This window comes from Dunckerocampus dactyliophorus, chromosome 7 (assembly GCF_027744805.1).
Source record: "Dunckerocampus dactyliophorus isolate RoL2022-P2 chromosome 7, RoL_Ddac_1.1, whole genome shotgun sequence".
Taxonomy (NCBI): domain Eukaryota; kingdom Metazoa; phylum Chordata; class Actinopteri; order Syngnathiformes; family Syngnathidae; genus Dunckerocampus; species Dunckerocampus dactyliophorus.
The window spans coordinates 25,593,879-25,616,193 of NC_072825.1; the positions used below are offsets into that span (position 1 = coordinate 25,593,879).

General features: G+C 40.5%; 1 protein-coding gene across 1 annotated transcript in view; it reads left to right on the top strand.

Moving 5' to 3' along the window:
- Positions 1-1,074: 1,074 nt before the first annotated feature.
- fam171a1 (family with sequence similarity 171 member A1) overlaps positions 1,075-22,315 on the top strand; it is a 28,235-nt gene continuing 6,994 nt past the window's right edge. The window contains exons 1-5 of the mRNA XM_054783094.1: positions 1,075-1,476; positions 10,774-11,001; positions 11,521-11,613; positions 18,063-18,221; positions 18,607-18,783. Of these exons, the coding sequence (XP_054639069.1) occupies positions 1,365-1,476; positions 10,774-11,001; positions 11,521-11,613; positions 18,063-18,221; positions 18,607-18,783 (769 nt within the window). The 5' untranslated portion in view covers positions 1,075-1,364. The remainder of the gene's footprint in view (positions 1,477-10,773; positions 11,002-11,520; positions 11,614-18,062; positions 18,222-18,606; positions 18,784-22,315) is intronic.

Consider the following 22,315-nt stretch of genomic DNA (forward strand, 5'->3'; position numbering starts at 1 on the left):
ACCAACCACACTATAGGATTACTACTCTTATTAATACAATTGCTATAGACATTTTCTCATCCCTCTATCCTTTTTCTCACTCTTTGTCTCTCTCTACCCTGTGTCCCTTCATCAAAACCCAAGGCAGACGGTCGACCCACTGTGAGCTTTTCCTTGCCTCTGTTGCCAAAGTTCTTTTGAATGAAAATCACCTTGAGAATTGGTGCTATATAAATCAGTTTCACTTAAAGTTGTTAAAGGAACGCTTCTCTGACGGTGTCAGCGTCTTTGGAAAGGCGGATTGAATGCTTTTGGATATCTTTAGATTGTGCAAATATCAACAAGTGGCACGGCCTGTCAGGTCATCCGAGCTCAGCCGTGCAGGACCAACGGTACCAACTTCCTGTGGAGATTGACCTTCTCATAGCCAGCAATGTAGGAAGCCATCGGCGCCAGATCTCGGACCTTCTGGACCAGAGCATTCAGATCAGCTCCGAGTGTTTCATTGTGATGGCTGACAATTGCTTCATAGATCATTTTGTTAGAATTATATGTAGTTATTGTTTATAGAAATTGAGGGAATAAGTTCTTGGACGTGGGATTGAGGGCTTTGGGGGCAAAAGCCAAATGATTTGCATGAGGGCCAATAATGGATTTTGCTTTTGTTTACTTGTTTGCATTATTTCAAACAACAGTATAAAATAAAAGAATAAGCGAATAGTATATATATTATATATGTATATATATAAATATATACTGTACATACACACACACACACACACATATACTGTATATGTTCAATCGTTCACAAATATGTTTGGTGATAAAAAAATTTTATAATAAATTTGTTTTGTTTGCCTAAAATTGTTGTTCTGTGTTTTACTCTGATTAAAAATATGATACAAAATTAAAGGAAAAAATAAAATCATTGATCTTTTCATGTAAAAAGTATCGGTAACGGCGATACTGGCCCTGTAGTTACTTGGTATCGGATAGATACTAACATTTATCGTATCGCCCATCTCTAGAGACGACTGAAAAGCAGTACTGTGTTTAACCGACAGGAGACGGCAGAGTTCCGTTGATGTCACCGAGGCTTCGTAGTGGATGAAGCCGCCTGTTAGTGCTGTTTTCGGGCATGTGGCTTTGAGGCTCTCCTCTGACCCTGACTCGTCGATGAAAAAAAAGCAAGGAAAAAGGGGGGCTGGGTGATGCGCCACGGAGGAAAAGAAGCGGCTTTCATTTGAAAATGCTGATGTAGCTAAACATGGAGAGTCACCGCCTTTACGGACTAAGTGTGGTCGCTTATTGACTTTGTGCAAGTAAAAGACTGGGCTGCTGCTTTGGAGCCTTTTTTTTTTAGACGTTGATACTCCCCATCTGCAATGATGCGGGCTGTGGAAATGACGAGGACCGCCGTGCTTCTAGTCGTGCTTATTGGACTTCTCGTTCCAGAAGGAGCCAGCAAAACACCGGGAGAACATATAGCCACAGAAGGTAACGACTCAGCGAACATCTTGGCCCACTTCGACCCGTCTCACGATAGGAACTAGCTCGTACTTTAAGAAGCTAATGGTACCGCTAGCCTGCAGGGATGCTGATGTGACCTCAACTTAGCTAGCTTAACGTTCGCCAGGCTAGCTGTAAAACTTTTGTTTGTTCATGTCCTGGTTGGCGTTCATTATTTGACTCCTCTCTCTTGAATTAAAATCATTTAAAGCACTGCAGCTATTGGCTTTTAAATACAGTGACCGAGAACTCTAGCGCATTGTCTGTACTGCATTGTCTTCATCAGTATGAAGTGCATGATAGTGGCTAGACATACCTGTATTTGCTATCAAATCTGTACATTTTGTCAAAAATGTTTCGTCTTTAGAGCTGTGCCTCTAGACGCGCGAATTGGGCCACCTCTTTACATTGGTGTCCCTCGGGGTTCACCCCGTTTTCCGAAAAAGGGCAAAATAAAAGTCTCACCACTGCCACAAATAGATTTTAAGAGATTTCACACGTGTCAATGGAGAGCAAACACACTCCAGGTTTTCTCTCCAACCAGTTTATCCAGCAGGTGATTTAATTGATGAGCTCCTTCCCTCAAATCGAAGGAGGTGTTGATCATTAAAAGCAACTGCTTTAGTGACCGTCTAGAAAGAAAACATGCAGTGTCTCCATGACATGAGTTTGACACCCCTGCGTAAGTCATAGAATGACTCCTCACCAGTTCTTGATAACTGCTAAAATTCATAATAGAAATTAAAAGGAACACAAAAAAAATACCACAAATTCAAAACCGATGGCATAATCTTTTAAGCATGTAATCAGGACTTGCCATTTAATTAATGCAGTAGCCAGTTTGTAATGATTATTGCTACATTTAAGAGCCTAAATAAATAGGAATACTTAAAATAATCTACATCAGGGGTGTCAAAATCGTGCCATGGAGGGCCGAGACACTGCAGGTTTTCTTTCAGCCAGTCACTAAAGCAGGTGATTTCAATGATCAACACCTTCAGTTTGAGGGAAGGAGCTCATCAATTAAATCACCTGCTGATGAAACTGGTTGGAGAGAAAACCTGCAGCGTCTCGGCCCTCCAGGGCACGAGTTTGACACGTGCTCTACATGGTCAAAACCCATGGCATGCTCACTCATTCGCGAGGACATTTTTGAAGCAAAATGTTGATAGGTAGGAAAAGAGCCTTAAAGGGTCCTTGACATGATTCATCAACTTTACTGCAATATATTATATATTGTTTGTAATTATGTTCGACATTGTTTGAAAGAGAATGGTACATTCACAAAATTACATATCACTCAGGTAAGTAAACATAGTGGTGTACGAGATAGAGGATGTTTACAGTCATTATAGCAAAGACTTCAGTGATCTGTCAATAGTTTTCGAGGAGGAAGAAACATTTGGAGATGAAATAGAGAATTTACTGAAGACTGGTCGCCTTCAAAACACAGACTGGTAAGTGTAAATTACTCTGGAGTTGCTTATCCTTTAATTATTGTTTTAAATCGGCTTTTTAATTAGCGTAAAGAGTTTTTCTAGCCTGTTTTATTCTAGATGTGGCCGCACGTCAAGAATGAATGTTTGGCGCCGCCATCGCCCCGCCCCAAACACTAAACATATCGCTGTCCAAAGATGTTTATATAACATGTAGAATGATTTGCAGCCTTGTCGCTATCATGGAATACTGTTTAGAAGAAATTATGTAAACAAGACATGACTTACTCTCTTGTGCCAACTTTGACGTAGTGGTTGTTCTTCCTTGTCTTGTTTTTTTCATGTGTGTATCGGTGGAATAGCATCTTTTTTTCAAAATGCATTTAACCGTACATTCAAGCCAAATGCTTCCTGTAAAGTTGTTCTTCGGAGCAGTCGTCAGCGAAATGATCACTGCAAAGGACAGAATTTGAGGTGGGCTGTCTCTCGTTCTCTGCATTTGTTTCGTCCATTGTTGTCTTAAACCTTCCTCTTATGGAAAAGAAAAACTTATAGTATCACACGGATACTGTCAACATCCAGCAGCAACACAACATTTTGGCACGACTACTATTTTGATGAAAAGTATACCGAACCAAGTCGACCGATCTACCTTGAGAAGCTTTTGTTTACTTAGCTTTAGCTGAGAAGTGTTACCCCGATGATGTCACTTCAGTAAATGAGGCTGAGCTGTGACAGCTCCATTCACTATAAATGTACTTTTTGCGAATTTAACGTTAGCTCACAAAAACAGAACAATGTACGACATAATTACAAACAACATATTTAAGCAAAGTTGATGAATCATGTCAGGGACCCTTTAAAATTTCCCCCAAGGGAAGCTCACCCTCTTGTCGAGGCTCAGTGTTATTGTGTCAAAACTGTCTAGTCATCGTAGCTTAAAGCTGTGCCACATGCGTGTCTCCTCTATCTCACTTGCGTACAAACATTTCAGTCTGTGCCTGCTTGAGCTTCTGGCTGCCCTACACTTGGACATCTGGCTTCTCTGAGTTGTGTTTACAGGAGCTGTATGAATGTAAACACACTGTTGGTTCAAACCAGGAAAATGGAAAAAGAGCAATAACTTTTGACTGATTTGTTTGCTTGCGAGTGGGATTCATTCAGTCCGCTTTAAGAATCCAGCAATGTTACAACCAAATAGTACAGATCGATATACAGTAGTGATCCGCAAAATCCAAAGCCTCTTTCACACAAAGATTCATAATTGTCAAACTGACTTTTAAACTGTCTAGGTTCCAGAATTGAGATTAGATGTTGGAGAACACACCTGTAACACACTGTTGTGGGAGCTGTATAAAATATATGGTACCTTTTTTATGCTAGAGGACGACGGCCCTCTTATTGTCCAGCCTGTGTGAGGAGACCTGATGATGTAACCTCGCCACTCTATCCCCTGCTGAGTTAATGGGATCAGCCATCGTTTCACATCCTTTCTTTTAATCCTGACGGGGGAAAACGGCAGCAACCACTACCATTTGTCCCAATAATGCTGGCCACGGATAAAATAGTAGAGAATAGTGCGTGACTTGTGAAAAGCATTTCTGTTATCCATCCCTTGTTTGAATAATAATGGAGCCTTTCGTAAAAGGTCATTGGATTTTACACAAAAAAAAAAAACTTGCATGGAGTGACCCGAGTTTCCCATAGGACTGCCATCTATCTGTGGTGGTGGGGCGGTTGGGCGACATCATAATCTAATTTGCATAATTGACCATTACTGTTTTGTGGTTGGCCAGTATGGCATTATCTAATGTTGGGTGTTGGTTTTGTTTTGTGCAGTGGCAGACGCGCAATGTTAAGAGTCTAATAAAGTGTCCAGTAAGACCTGTTGTTTTATTTAGTCGCAAAGTACTGATGATACAGCTACTGTACAAAGATGTAACAACAAGCTACACAGACGGTCCCTTGGTAAAGTAGTGTCAAATGTATCTGTGGCATTCGTGCGTTGTGTGGGCCAAGTTTGAAGGAATACAGTGTTCCCTCGCTACGTTGCGGTTAACCTTTCGTGGATTTTTTTAAAGTGCAATTTTGCATATTTTTTTTAACAGCGTATGAACACGCATTGTGTTCTGCATCCTTGTGGTGTATTAGAGCGATCTATTGATGCTCTGTTGAATGTGTCTGTTATTGCATTTACTACTGCTGCCAGTAGAGGGTATTGGATACTCATGTTGAAGACTTGTGCAGCTCCACCTAGTCTCGTGTTTACATGCCTGTACGAGCATATTAGGAACCCACAGCAGACAACAGCTGGCTAAATGTAGAGCCACGACAGTCCTTATTGGCTAAGGGAAAACCCGCTCATTGTGTTCCGCATCCTGATTAAGTGTAGACCATTGTCGATCAATCTCCTTTGTGCCATCACTGGCAAACTAGGTAACTGCGTGAGCTGCTTGCTAACCGCCAATAAACAATAGAAGAAGAGAAGCAGCTAGCCGGCTAAATTAATCTTCGGTTCAAGGAGTAGGACAAGGCGGCGGACGACGGCAGGAGCAATATCTATTAACAAGGATACAAAAACGCTACAGCCAAACGGTGCTAAGACGAGGCACAGTCAGTGGAGTGAATACGTGTGAGTCACTTAATAATTGATTGTGTCCAACCAAGTAGATTGAGAGTGTTTAAAATGTGAGAAAATGTTAATGCCTGTCTGACAAAAGTGTATAAAGTGTATTGTGAGGGGTTTTACAGACTTAAAACCCCTTCCACAGATCTAGTGAAGCGACTTTTGGAGACGAAAACAGTCTCTCAAAGGGTGAGTCGTCTCCTGGGATTTAAATGGTATAGAGTGGCAGGGGTATAGATGATGTGCGTGTTCACATTCAAAAACACGGCGTCTATTTGGAGGATTTATGAAGTTGTGGCAGCGTTGGAGAACGTTACTGTATGTATAAGTTTCACTTTTACATTTCATAGCACATGACTGTGGTGTGTTCAAGGACAAAGTGCAAAATCTTAACACTTCATGAAAACTTATCAATGAAACAAAGAAAATTGTGGGCATTCTACCAGAGACTCTGACATGAAAGCACATATCGCTCTTCTCAATGAGTGGCGAGTGCTGCTGTGGGACCCTCCCCCATTTTAAAACACTCACAGGCGGCTCTGTCTTGTTTGTGATATTAAACAAAAAATATTTGATGTGCTTGTTTTTTACTTTTTGTCACCCTACAGCGTCCATTACAATTACATGCAAATGTGTCACGGCCAATTATGCTTTGACTGCCGATGATGTCATTGTCACTTTATGTTACCGTTATGTTGTTGAAAAAATATTATAATCCAGTAATCCCTCTGTTATTGCAGTTACTTGGTTCCAGGAATTTACGCAAAATAGGATTTCTGCTTTATAATTGGAATATTTTTGTAGTTAGGAAACCTCTTTATGACCTTCTAAATATGTGTTTTAGCATTATTAGAACTCTTTAGACATGAAATAACACCTCTATAGGCACCTTTACGTGCATATTACCCAATATAGTTTCTAAAATCAGAGAAAATAAGCCATTTAAGCCAGTTTACCTGGTAGGGGAGCAGAATGGGTGGCGGACAGGAAGTGACGTTGGGGGCTCAAAGTTGACGTTTAGTTTGTCGTGGGCTATGGCCGTAACAGTAACCTGTGTTGTTGTTGTTGTTGTTGTTGTTGTTATGATTATTATTATGTTGTTGTTATTATTGTGCCTGTTGTGAAATAATTAAAACCTGCAATAATAACCTGTTGTTCAGGCGATCAAGTCTGGTGCTTGTCTCACCGAACAATTACTGACACCTAGCGACCAATGTAGAATACTACATTCACAAGTTGAAATGTGGTCTAAATGGCTAAACTGTGCATATATATTTTTTAAACTTATAATAGGCTGTAGTTAACCACTAAATAATGATAATGTTTATGAATTTAATTTTTTAAAAACCATAATAGAGTGAGGGAGCGGTGTTCGAACCGTGATGTAGCGGGGGACTACTTGTACTACTGTACAAGGCCTTTTTTTTTTTTTTTTTTTTTTTTTTTTTTGAAAGCAAAGCTGACATTTTTAAAGCAAGTGGCTAATTTTAAGTTTGGCCTTTTTGTGGCTATATTGAATATTATAATTGTTGTTGTGAATTTGCGCTATAGCCTGGCAAAGTGCACATGCATTCTTCCCATTTTATTCGAATGTGTCCCTCGCTTTGCTGGTATACAAACACGCATTGCCATCCTGCAGCTTTTGGCAGCTGTTGCACGGGATAATTGGACAATTCACTCTTTTATGCCATTATTCTCCATATGGAGTGAGTAGGGTGCTTTTGTAGTTCTTCAGGCTTCCTCTCTCCTCCATGTTTGAGTGCAGGGGAGACTGAGCTTGTTTAACAATGATGTCACCCTGCTGCTGATTTATTGGATGAGGGCTGGGCGGGGCCTGTTGCATTTGTGAGTTCTTGCCTGTCAGTCCGGGCTCTCCCAGGGGAGTTTTTTTTTTTTTTTTTAAGTGACTGCAGCTGGTACCCCTAACAGCAGATCATTGGGAGGAGAACGGGAAGTGAGCTTGTGACACTCTGGATGAAGTTTTGCAGTTTCCAGCGCTTCTTTGTGTTCTCCACGCTTCCACCTCTGCTTTGCTCGCACAAATGTAATAAAGGGAAGAATGTTGTGAAAGGTCAAAAAGTGGACATAGAGACATGATCGGGTCCTCCACCCTTCTTGTTGTCATGCTTTTAAAAGTTTGAGCGTGACCTCCAAAACCCGCTGCATGAAGCGCCATATAACTGTCTCTGCAAATATGTGATTTGGACCAAGGGTGTGTTTTTAGGCTTGCACTCTGACTGAACTCCCACAAACATTGTAAGAGTGGTTACTGGTCGACCGTGAGATCTCAGAGTGGGGGGAAGGGCATGCGTCCAGTGTTTGTGTGCGTGCTGCTGAAGGTGAGCTCACAAAATTCAGTTGCATTTTAGTATGGGGGAGGTGGAAATGTTTAGGGCCAGGGAGTTGAAAAGCCTTTCAGCCTTAATTGAAGGGTCACCACGGGTCAGTTAGCCACTAGTGATCAAACATGGGTCCGTGGTGTTATGTCTCCAAAGAAAGCGGAGGTGTGCTTGTGTCCGTCTCCCCTTGAAGAAATAATGCTTCATCTCTATTTAATTTAGATTGATGATATGAACAAGGTAGTTGAAAGGTTCAATAACTACTTTGTAAATATTGGACCAAACCTGAAAGAAAGGAGCCCAAATTTATTGTCAGTGGAGGAAGGGAATGAAATTATAGATGGGAATCCCAACTCCATGTTCTTCACTGATGTGACAAAACAGGAAATCATTGATATTGTCAATAAATGTAAAGCAAAATCATCTACTGATTTGTAATGGAATTGAAATGGAAACGATAAAAAGGGTCCTTAATGAGATCGCAGAACCACTGACTTATATCCGTAATTTGTCATTTCAGACTGTTATTTCCAAACAAAATGAAAATACCTAAGGTAGTACCAATTTTCAAAACTGGAGACAAACGTCAATTGACAAACTACCGACCAGTTTCCTTATCAAAATATTCCAAGATTATTGAAAAGCTATTCAACAGCAGGTTGGACAAATGTATAAATAAGAATGAACGAATACGGATACAGAGCTAACATTTAAACTTCCATGGCACTAATTGAAATAGGACATTACCAACGCTGTAGACTGCAGAACGTGCGCATCTGCAGTATTTATGAATTTGATAAAAGCTTTCGATACAATTAATCACAATATCCTAATTTAAAAACTAGAACGGTATGGAATCAGAGGGTTAACTCTGAACTGGGTAATAAGCTAATAGCAAACAGGAAGTAATGTGTGAAGCTCGGCGAATATACATCTGCAAGCTTAAATATATTGTGCGGCATACCCCAGGGGCCAATATTGGGACCAAAACTGTTCAACCCATATATTAATGACATCTGTAAAGTCACGAAAGACCTAACTGTAGTATTATTTGCAGACGATACTACTGTACTACCATTACCATTTTTAGTGTTTTAGTGTTTGGTGTGTGTCAGATTCTTGAATTTCACTAAGCCAGTGGTTCTGTCATGCCCCCCCTCAGGGGACAGAATTGTTTTCACGCAATCCCCAAATGAACTACAGTACTATTAAGAACCTCCATAACATTTATTTATTTATCTGTACAGACCACTGTATGAGTTGCTGGTATCAGCATTCTGGATACAATCACATGGATATCAAAATACAGTAATGGAAAAAATTATTAGACTGCCATACTCTGTGCATTTGTTCAGCACCTAGACGTGAACAGCGGTGTTCAAATTCAGTGAAACCTCTTCAGTCATACAGTCGCTTTGTCTATGTGGTGGGGTGGGCCACGAGGCCACGAGCATGCACACAGCAAAAGCGTGGACCCTTGTGACTAGCAATGCAAGGTAACATAGTAGAAATTAGGAGGGGGAAAAAGATGATTGCAAAGCCAAATGCCACAGCTTCTGTGTGGGAATGAGCGAGGAGCCCATCAACACGAACGAGCCAGTATGTCGAATATTTTTAAACGCAACCAAATGTTATAAAGTCATATGCCTTTTTGAAAAGGAAAAACAAGAGCAACAGGTAGACCCTCCAGACTACCTGGTAAGATTTTGACTTCATTCTTGTAAAATTACTGCTGAATTTTCCATTTTTTGCTGTTGTTTTTTTTTGTTAAATTATATTTTTAGCATGTGCCGCAGGGCCAATGAAAAAACAGTTGCGGGCCTCAAATGACTCCCGGGCCGCACTTTGGACACGCCTAGCTTTTTCCTTTTCAAAAAGGCATATGACTTTATAATATTTGGTTGTGTTGTAAAAAATTGCAGCAATATTGCTTATATTACACAAGTGTCATTTGCAAGTATGCATGGGCGTTCAGCAGTTAATCCTCGGGGTATTGCTGTAGTCAGGAAGCAGCTACTGCAATTTAGGTGTGATGTGCCACACCTCTGTCTTGTTGAGCCGTAGAAAATGTTATGCTTATTTTATGTATCATCTATTTCAGTTGGAGGTGTTTGAAATCACCAATGCTAAGTGCTAGCACGTACTATATATGGGATGTTGTGCAGTATGTAAATTAGCATTGAGGTTGGGCATTTGTTTGAATGCATTTTGTTTATGTTGAATGCCAAAAAGAAATTATTTGTATATTATGTAAGTCATAATTGACATGTTTTATTTATGTATGTTTCGTTTTCTAGTGCTTCAAAGTAAAGGTTCTGAAATTGAGCTCCATTGGAGTTTATTGAGAACCCATTATGTCTGCTATGCTAGCAAGAAAAGACCAAACGTTAGCGGGAGCAGAACAACACTGATAGTGATAGTGTATTTTTGCTATCAGTGGTGGCAACATTAAAAACACACCAGATATTAAATGCGCCTTTGGAGTGAAGTTAGTTTGTTTCACACACACACAATTTGCTGAAGTCACAAGAGATTTGCTGTTTAAGCATAATTGTGGTGTTTTTGAACATTGTAAATATGAAAGCATGTACTACTACTACTTTAGCTTAGATAAGTTATATGTAACCCACGCTTGAAGAAGGGAAATGGTCCATTGTTTTAGAGGGGAAGTTCCATTGGTTGGAATCCAGGAAGTTGTCAAGCCGGCCGGCCCATTGGTGAGCTGTGGAATGCTTTCTCTGCAGATGGGAGGCAAAGGGCAGCGCAATGAACCAAAACCCGACTTAAGATATGATTTAAATTATAACATCATGTAATAGGTGCAGTGTGTGGGTACTTTAGCCTCTTAGTAGCATCTTAGTGATATTCTCTCTTTATTTTACAGAAGTGACCCTGAAGATCCACCTGAGCGACGCCAGCACTCACCAGCCTATGGGGGGAGCATCCATAAAGCTCTTTGCAAACCACACCTTGGTAACCACAGAAACCTCACTGGCTGACGGCAGCGCCTACCTACACTTCCCATACCGCCTGGGGACCCTGTTGGTTGTTACTGCAACCAAACACGGTTACGTGCCAAACTCTGTGCCCTGGCGACCCTCCAGATTACCTGGTATGTGGAAAATTGTGGAAAAGTCTATTTCCTCATCTTCTGCCAGATGAATGTGTGTGCAGATATGAGTACATGCCAGGTGTGTGAGCTAACGAGTGGCCTGCTCCATTACTAATGTATTACAGTTGATGCCAGAAGGCCAGTAAGGGGGCCGGCATACGCCTCCCTTCCACAAACACACACGCTCAGCTCTGCCCTACAGCGTGTGTGAGTTATAGTGCTTTGTGGCAGCAGGATTGGGGGGGCTATTATAAGCCAATGGAACGACGGCCAATTGGATTATCACGCTTACCAGTTCTGAACAATGCAGGAGTGAAAGGAAGGAAGCGAGAGTAAAGAAAGAAGTGCAGTCTGTTGGGTCAGAGCGTTGTCCTGCGCTGCTGACGGGAAACGGGCTTGATTAAAAATGTATAGAGATGGTTTAATGACTTGTTATGTCTGATAGTGATCAGCTTGTCTCCATCTGCGATTTTAATCTGTACAGTTAATGCATCGTGTGCACTTGTGTTTGTTTTCCAGTCTTTTCCTCCATTAGCCTGAGTCTCCTACCTGAGAGATCCGCCACACTGACGGTGTACGAAGATGTTGTGGAGATTGTTTCCGATTTCCAAGGTAAGAGCGGGGCATATTTTCCGCAACTTTAAATTTGAAGGGATGCTGTTTTAAGCGTCATTTACACACAGATCTTGCAAAATAGGCGCATCACAGCTATAACAAGAATATCTCGGCGAAGGTGGGTTAACCCTGTGTGGTTTTGCAAAGCGGAATCAGACAATTACAGTATGTCAGTATCTGTTGTGGTGTATTCAGTAGAATCCATTTAAGTTGATGCCCCTCAAACTGGCTGACTCATGTTGACGTAAGCGGTGGTCAACATAACCAAAACTATCCATTGCTTACACATCTACTTGTGACTTTGGCCAGAGACATAAGGGGAATGGGCGATAAAGGAGTTTTCAACCTACGGCAGTTTGACATAGCTTTCCTCCATTTGTGCATACAGTATTTTTCTTTAGATTCTTGTGTTTTCTACTCTTCTATACTCTTATCTAACAGCGCTGCTGCAGTGTCGTAACAGTGACAATAAAGCTTTCATACATTCACTAAAAATATATATAAAAAAATGCTGTTAGATGCTGTGAATTAAATTAAGGTTTTCACTGTAAAGACAGCAACATTAGTCTTTTTTTTACAGAGATTCCGCAAAACTGATGCATCAGAGCTGTAAGAACGCATGTGCCTTTTACACAGAATCCAGTAAAATGGGATATTGCTGCCACTCTGTATTCTTCATACAGCGACACGGCCTGCAATCAGAACAGTGATGACATCAGTGCCAGCCTCTGGTGTGATGTAAAAAATAAATAAATAAATAAAATACTTGTCAGACAGTGACAATCACTTTCAACACAACAGGGCAGGAGAAATTAAGTGAAAGTCCCAACATTGCAAAATACCGTTATGTGCAGGTGGTGTTCAGCCTCTGTTACGGCTCTGATACCAGTGTTGTTTTTGACAGCCAATTTATTTTTAGTTTTAGTCTTTTCAAAATGCTTCTTTTTTTAGTCACGTTTTAGTCAGTTTTATATGTGATAGTTTTAGTTGACGAAAACTCAAAACGGTTTAGTCTAGTTTTAGTCGACAAAAACTAAACATTTTAGTCAGCTTTTGGTAAAAAAAAAAAAGAAAGCCCCCTAAATCTACTGTCAAAACTGGTTGAGCCACCCTTAGCGGCAACGACTGCAAGTCTCTTAAAGCGCTGTGGAGGAATTTTGGCCCACTCATCTTTGCAGAATTGTTGTCATTCAGCCACATTGGAAGTTTTGAAAATCTTGTAATAAGTAAATCATAAAAAAACAGGAAATGAAGTGACACTTACCTTCAAAGCTTCAGCATAGGACCAAAGGTCCTTGCTTCTTTCACGGTAGACTTCTCAGCCGTTCTTTCAGCCCCCTTTCCGCTATGCACTAACAAAATGCACCTATTTACATTTTGCACAAATAGAGAAAAAGATGTCAAACTGCTGTACGTTCAAAAATCCTTTATCCTCACCCAAAGTCACAAGTAAACGTGCAAGCAACGGCTATTTTTGGTTATGTCGACAACTGCTTATGTCAACCAATCCAAGGGTTGTCGATTTATATAGGTTCCACAGGTTGTATACAGATTGATTTAATAAAATATGTAGGGCCCTATGAAATCCATTTTATCTTTTTCTCAAATTCCGTTTTTTCCATTTTAATTTTTTAAAATTCAGTTTACTTTTTACACTTATCACTTATCAAATGTGTTTTGACTGTTGCTAAGTGAGATAGCTATTCGAGTGCCTCTTGCAGCCGTGGCTTTCATCCTTATTTCACACACAACTTGCACAACAAACATTACATTAACAAGCACTAAAGCACAGCTCATACAGCCTGAGTGGCACACACACACACACACACACACACACAGTTGCATTAGCATGCTCCGCTAAACTAAGCTAACCCAGCTAGCTTACACTGGCTATTCCTGTACGGTTGCTCACGCTCAGTCATAAGTAGGAGTTTCAAAGTTTTTTTCGCCGACTTAGCCGATGTTTGCAGTTGCCACCTCGACATGTTTAGTTCAGGAGGGGGTTGATTAATGTTTGTGAGGACAATGACTGGTACGCTTGGGAAATATTTCCCCACACTAACGTTCCTTCTCCTCACGGTTACAGCATTTAATTCTGGATTTAACAGTAGATTCCATTTTCATTGGCCAGTTCCGCGATTCCGTTAACGCGGAAATCATAGGGCCCGAAATATGTAAAAGGTCATTCAAAAAACATAAATGGGACTTTTGTCAAGACAGGTCTCAGCCTGTTCTGCAAACATGAATACAAATAATGCCTTTGTTGGTCAGCCTCTTTCTTTAATAACATGTGCGTGATTCTATTAGGAAGGGCTTTCCCAATTAAATTAGTCTTTTGTAGGGTTTTTTTGTGAGTGACAAGAGAGTTATTTAAAGTGGAGCCTCAGAGACACACAATATATATGCAGACACCATTAATATGTAAACAGAGTACACACTGGCCACAGGGTGGTTTATATCTTGTCTGACACACTTCTAAATGTTTGTCTGGATGATGCGAGCCCTGGGGAGAGATAAACCTTGGCGTGTGGCACAGGCAATGTAAAAGGAATGAATTGAAGAGGTGGGGGAGTGGGGCTGTGGATGGAGAGGGGGAAGATGATCCAATCTGTGCTGGAAAGTGGGGATATGGGTGGAGCATTTTGAGAGGTTTTTTTTTTTTGGGGGGGGGGGGGGGAGTATCCAACAGAAGGAGGAACATGAGGTGAAAGAAAAGTGGAGGAGGGGGGGAAACAGAGTTAAGGAAGGGAACGTACATGAAGAGAAACAGGGTTGTTTCCTTTCAAACAAACAGGGCTGCAGTCTACAACCTACTCTTTTGCCTAAGGCTTGCAGTATTTCATCATCACCTATATGACGAAAAATGCTTAAACACAGCTGGGTGTGTGTCTTCATGGCTCAGGAATGTGCATTCAGACCATGATGATATCACTTTGCCAAGCCCAGCAGTGTACTGTTTCTCCTATTTATGGAACCTCATCGATAGTCACTAAATAGATGCCAGAGATAGCAGCAGGATTTAGAATATTGCCTTGTTATGCAGTTGAACACAATCTATTCTAGGATGCTGCCCAAACTTACATTTGTTTACTTTTAATATGGATAGTGAATTAATCTGGTCAAACTGTCCCCATGATAAAAGCTTGGGTAACTGTACAGGCAGTGTTTTAGGTAACATTTTGAGTGTAAAAAGAACGTTAAAACTGTAAAAACAACGTCCTTATTATGTGTGTATGAGGTCTAAATAAACAGAAATGCAATGGAAATCATCCATCCATTTTCTATGCCGCTTCTCCTCATTGGGGTTGCGGGGGTATGCTGGAGCCTATCCCAGCTGACTTCGGGCAACAGGCGGGGTACACCCTGGACTGGTCGCCAACCAATCGCAGGGCACATATAGACAAACAACCATTCACACTCACATTCAGACCTATGGACAATTTAGAGTCTCCAATTAAGCTAACATGCGTGTTTTTGGAATGTGGGAGGAAACCGGAGTACCCGGAGAAAACCCACGCATGCACGGGGAGAACATGCAAACTCCACACAGAAATGCCCAAAGAAGATCTCCTGACTGTGACTGTGTGGCCAACATGCTAACCACTAGACCACCGTGCGGCCCGCAATGGAAATTAATAAGTGGATATTCTTATCACCCACTTTGTACCTTTTTTAATGTGGAAGTACAATTTGCTGCATTTAAGTGTGCTCGGAAATCCCAGAAAATTCACTCAAAACATGTGAATGCATCTTAAATGACGTGGTGTCTTTGAACGCAACTCCTCATTGCTCATAATAAAATGGTTAAAAGTCTGATTCAAATATTCTACTATTAAAGAAACCAGTGTTAGGTAAATTTTCACACACATGTGCCATCTGTTGTTTCAAATTTGAAGTTAATTTGGCGCTGCTAAAAAAAATCTATATATATATATATAATATACAATCCTGCCCTGTCATTTTATCTCTTTCTTTCAATACCATTGGTAATGGTAATTGTTTGAACAGGCATACAAGTTACATTGGAATACATCACATAGTACAATTCACAGTTCTACATGTCCAAAAAGGAGTAGGAGGAAGCAAAGCTTACGTAATCCTACACCCCATCCATTCAACATCAATTGCAATACATTTTTTCACTTTCTGTATTCCAAATGTACTCTTTGCTAGTTTAAAATACATAGGAAAATGATAAGGTAATGTAAGGAAACAGTGTGACATGGTGATTAATCATCAATTAGTTTGGAAACTGTGATTAATCTGATTAAAGATTTTAATAATTTGACAGCCATTATTATTATTATTTGAGATGTGCGATACCACCGATTTAATTTCTGATCCGATACTGATCAAATTCAGGCTGGTAGAGGCAGTATCGATCAAATACAGAGTCTTTGTGCAAATGCACCTATTGTGTCTGGTACATTTAAAAAAAAAGTAGTGTCTTCTCAAATCATAGCATAGCTCATTGAATAAAGACTACAAGACAGAGTAATTTATTTACATATTTTAAACTTAAAGCATATTGAGGTAGCGGCGTGATTTACAATATAGCCAGCCTAATATACAACAACAGAAATAACAGAGGACATAATCACATAAAATATGTGAAAATTGTGAAAATTTTGTTTTTTCCAAATAAAACAAGAAAATAAGTCAAATAAAGTAATAAAACCATTCAAATAAATGTTTAAGAACTGCTATAAGAATGAAAAGTAATTCACACGTGGCTTTATTTACGATCGGCCATCATTTCAACAGACTGAGACTGACTGACAGGGTGCCGCTGCTCTTACGCATTATGCACTTACCCAGGTGGAAGAAAACGTAGTTTCCACCAATCGTGTATCATTTAGACAAGGTCTCAATACTGTGGTTACTTTCCACTGTATTCTTGTTCATGATATATATTACCTCAAGTGACTAAATTTATCGATAATTTGATTTGGGAATTGATTTTAGCATCACTATAGTTTATTTATTATAGTTCAGGGGCAGACAACCTTTTCAGCCTTCTTGTTGTGGCTCCTTTCAGTCATGACAAAAAGGCGGGGGGTGGAGTTATTTATTAATCTATAAATTAATTAGTTAATTAGTCTATAAAATATTTTCCTTTTGTTTATTCTATATCTTGGAGTTCAAAGTGAAACTTTTAACATTGAATTTTAAAAAATGCTTAAGTTGTCAATTAAAATATGCGTGACATCCACATCTATAACCCTTGCCCTTACCTGCAGGCAGCTTCTTGAGTGTGCATTCCTTGTGGTAAGCTACCTACGAATACAAAAAAAAAATAAATAAATTCAATATCCCACAGTCCTGTGAGGAGCAAAGTCATATCTTACTGCCCTGACATACATGACCTTCTGAAGATTTGTGCGACTTTTTGTTTTTTTTCTAAAATTTTCGGTCTAATTCAAAATAAACCAACCTTAAGGGCATGCAAATTTAGATGTTCCACTTGCTATATACTACTTTGTTCGTATGGAAGTGCACGCTGCTGATATGCAGAAACTGCAATTTTCCTCATTGTGGAGGGACATGTAAACACCCGATATGTTGAGGTCTTTTAAATAAGAGCTACAGTGGAACTTGTCTAAATCATCCAACTCATCAAGTCTTGGTCCATAGTGTTATTTTTACTAAAAAGTGCCTACTTAATCCGACCTCTACATACGTGGTTAAAGAATTGGTCCGCTTATGTTTATGTTGTAGTATTGGTTGCGTGTTTTTGCAAAGCAGGTGACCAAAGGTCCCTTCTTTTTTGTGGTAGACTTTTTTCAGCCATTCTTCCATCCCCGTTACCACAACTAACAAAATGCAAGAAGCCGCCTGCAGGTAAGGGCAAGGGTTATAGACGTGGATGTGACGCATATTTTAATTGACAACTTATAAGCATTTTTTTAAATTCAATGTTAAAAGTTTCACTTTGAACTCCAAGATATAGAATAAACCAAAGGAAAATATTTTATAGACTAATTAATTAATTAATAAATAACTCCACCCCCCCGCCTTTTTGTCATGACTGAAAGGAGCCACAACAAGAAGGCTGAAAAGCCGAGGGTTGTCTACCCCTGAACTATAATAAATAAACTATAGTGATGATAAAATCAATTCCCAAATCAAATTATCGATAAATTCAGTCACTTGAGGTAAAGGTCCCTTCTTTTTTGTGGTAGACTTTTTTCAGCCATTCTTCCATCCCCGTTACTACAACTAACAAAATGCATTTATTTATTTATTTTACACTGTTAGCCACTGCAAAAAAATATTTGCACATATATGAAAGCTTGGACAACATGCTCAAAGCGATTTTTAGTCATGTCGACAACTGCTTATGTCCACGTGTCGACTGAAAGTATTAAAAATTGTTGGCAAATGTTTCCAAATCCCAAGATGAGCGTAACCATCTGACATTTAGTGTATCTCTGCCCCCCTGCAAGGTTTTAGGCACCAGCCCAGTGTTCATTTCCAGCGCCGAGCCTTGAGTCTTCCTTCTAACACATCCTACGCCAACCTGACTGCTCTGCTCAGTGTGGTCGACTCGCCCTCGCTCATCCAGCACTTTCCCTACCTGCAGGTCCCTGGCGGCAATGGCACAGGTAAGGCCCCGTGGCCATAAAGACAACTTGGAGGGCTGCTGGGTGGGTGTGGTGGGGGTGGGTTGTAACAGAGGATAGGGTGTTGCAGACACTACCCTGAGCAGGCCTCCCTCTACAGGACCCTCTGAAACACAATAACCCCTGTGTGCATGCTCTGGTTTTGCACAAGCCTCATATGCCTGCATGCATCCCCATCACTTCTTAAGAGAGGGTATGTGTGTCCTTCAGCTTGAATAGCCTTCCCACCTCAGGCAGGCATACTTGTGCTTTGTGACAACCTCACCAACCTCACCATTTTTTTTTTCACTTTCCGCCTCCTTTCCTGCCCTTCCCTTGTTTTCTTTCCTGTCCTGTCTAATCCCTCCTGAAATATCTCTTCTAACAGGGTCCGAGAAGCCGTCTGCGTTGACTCCTGTGGCGGCTGTCTCTGTCCACCTACTGGCCAGCGACGGAGCGGAGCTGCGGGTGAACGAACCAATCACTGTCTCCATCCCACTGCCTGCGGACAGCGGCCTGAAGGAAAATGATCACATCCCTGCATGGAGATTTGATCCGCGGTTTGGTATGTATTGACACAAACACACACCCAAGAAAGCCTTTCTGCAGGTCCAAGCATGAGGACGGATGCCTCGTATTGTTTTTAAGAAATAGATATCGGTAAATGCCCTGAAAGAGCAGTCAAGTACATATATATCAGTTTAAATTAAGACTTAACTGGAAAACAAGCATTGTGTGGTGCGTTGATGAATGACCTTATTCACAAGGTCATTAAGAACTGGAAACGGCAATTTTGACATCTGATGCCTTTCCAATATACTGCTCAGAACCCCGAGGGGACATGTTTGCATGGTGTTGAGGAATTGCAATGATTTGCTTTAAGATGCATTGCCTTTTAAGTGCTTCAGAAGCCGTGACATAAGATTATTGCTTCATCACTGTTGCATCACTTCTGCCCATCATGTCGCCTCTGGTCATTTAGCAGAAAAAGCAATAAAGCAGCAGTAAGCAGCAAAGATGCGGTAGAACTTTTAAATTAGAATATGTCAAAAGTGTCACAATTTGATGAATATTTACAAGACAATCTTTACCCTTACCCTATTTTGTGTGTTTTTTGTGATGCCAGTACAGAAGAGCACTAGCGATGGCAAAGAGGAACCATAGAACCAATAAATAAATAAATAAATACATACATACATACATACATACATACATACACACACACACACACACACGCACACTGTAAATGTGTGAGGATCCTTTATACTGCACACATTTGACCTACAGATGTAGATGATCTTTTGCATGACAATATGAATCTCAAAGTTGAAGGAAATGATACAGTACATGTAGCAATGAAATCAGCTAAAACACCTGTCACAGTGTCATGCTCTTTCCAACAGTTGTGCATGTAAAATGACCACTGACTGACTTATCAACACTTACCGAGCCGCATAAACGATTACAATTGTCTTACATGCAATTGCTTGAACTTGATCAGTACAAGTACTGGAGAAGGAATCATGGAAATTATGAAACATAAACATGAAAGTGCAAGTATTTGAAGCTCAAATGTTAAAGAATGCAAATGAGAACTGCTATAATACAATGTATCGCATTATTCACATATACATAGTTTAATACATCAACTGTTGTCAACTTGGAGTGTATTTCTGCCCGTTTTATTAAAACTGAATTTGTAGATTTTACAATTTACTGCTTATTTAGCCAAGTTATGATCAAACAAAAATACTATATAGTTGTGTTAAGAGAAGAATACTGTGCACATGACAGCACAGTGTATGCAATGTTTGTTTGCATTCGTTATAGCCATACAGTATGAAGAAAGAAACAGCTTCAAGGTACATTGTGTGGGACTACATCTTGTTTGTGCACAATTAGCATCTTGGCCACTGTCCCATTTATTTACAACTACCAGTATTATAAGTAACGTATTTATGACACACGCGTGTCTTTGTTTATGGGAAACTTGATAAGACATACCTGGTCTTTTGTACTGTGTCATAGTTTACACATTTATAGCTGAACAATGTGCCGAGGACATCTTCGAAGTGTACTGTACAGAGATCCTGCTTACGAAAAATGGAGGCCAAGCTCGCAGTGTCTACTATGGTAAACACTAACAGCTTTACGGCGCATTACAATCTTTGGTAGTTATGTTGCTGTGGTCGATAATGATGAAGTTAACAACACTAGAACACATGTCAACATAAACTGATCCATTTTTCACAGAAATTGACCTTTTGGGTCCCATTTTTCACAGAAATTGACCTTTTGGGTCGCAAATGTTATGTTGACAAAAGTGGTCGACTATGTACAAGTATGTCGAGGTTGACTGAAGCTGGCACTTTTGAACGGTAAGACGAACACTGAGTACCGGGACTTTTTGTCGATTATCGAAATAGATGAGTTGTCTATATAAGCGGTATTGACTTACTGTAAGTGGATTACAGTGAACAAGGCTTTACCAATTCCAAGAGTACCTATACAATATGGTTAGTTTTACTTCCCATATGAAACAATGGAAAGACAAATCATCTGTTCCAGAGTGAGTCTGTCGGCATCCTAAATCCTTAACATACTGTACAAGTGTAAAAAGAAGTTAATCAGTGTACCGTATATAAAAACATCCAAATGATAATTTATATAGTCTTCATTAACGATGCTGACACGGCGAGGAAAAATTCTAAAGGAGCACTCGTGCATTTTCCTGGGAACAAGTGAAGTGTCATCACATTTAAGACTCAACATGGATGACTTTGTGGTGTACATCCTGTCCTTATATTGTTGTAATAATTATTGTTGCACATGTGATTTCCTATGTCCGTGTTGTGTTATATGGTTATCATCACACTTTTCCCTTTTTGGTCAGCACTGGTATTCTTCAGAGGTGACATTATCCCCTGGAACCAGGTCATGTCTGACTGAACAATGCTGGCCCATACAATGATTTCAAAAGTTCTGCAGTGTGACACACCTGCACAGGCTGGTCAGAAAGATAGTGATGACATCATCTGCTGAGTCAGACATGTCTGCACTGGAAAACCTATGCCTGAAAACACAACAGCGCTTACAGCTGTTGCTGCAGAACATTATTGCATTGTACATCATTGCGGCTATTTCATGGTCAAAATCTAGGCTTCAGTCTTGGTTGTTGTGGTTGTTTTTTGTTGCAAGGGCCATAGTTTTAACACCCAGCACTCTCTAAATGGAGCTTTGATCAAATGAGAAAGAACACATGCACACTTTGTAGCCTACGCACACAGCCTTGCAGCGCAGACTATTTCCATAACAGAAGCCATCCCAAGACCCCTCTGCGGGCTACATCCCCGGTTCCCTAGCAACCCAACCCAAATAAATAACAAAACAAGAGTCACCCGACACCTGATTGGGTTTCACCGAGCAACTATTTGCGTGGTTGTGGTAATGCATGGGATGAAATGAGGACAGAGAGCAGACACAGAAAAGAACTTTGTACCGTTTGGAGAATACATCAGGATGATAAACAACGCTTCCCAGCAGAGACACGCATACAATCACTGGAAAACCTGTTTGTCATGTGCAACAGTCAAGTCTATTAATAGATGTTAAGCAAGGATGAAAGGTGGGAACATTTTTTATCTTAAATAAGTGAGACAAGTAGGAAAGCCTCTCCCCTGGAAGCCATTCAGGCAGACAGAACCAGGGTGAATCTGTGCAGGGCTGGTCACATGGCTCAGTGATGTGCGTGTGTGTGTGTGTGTGTGTGTGTGTGTGTGTGTCGCTAGAGGTGCTGAGTCACACGGTCTCCCTTTTCTCTTTCTATTATCTCCACTTGCATTTCTCCCCTCTTGCTTCCTCTCATGGTAATGTTTTTCCCCCTTTTGCCAGGTTATGTATATTTGTTTCCTCCCTCCTTTTTAAAATGCTTGACAGAGCTTGATGTTGCTAATGTGCATGTAAACACAGGACCAGGGTTACCCCCACTCCCATTTTGTCCCTGACCTCCACAGGATGTGTCGCATGCGAGTGTTTCCTCTCGAAGCAGCAGCCAGTCAATCAGTGTGTTGTTTGGTTTGGTTGTGGCGCTGCCAGGT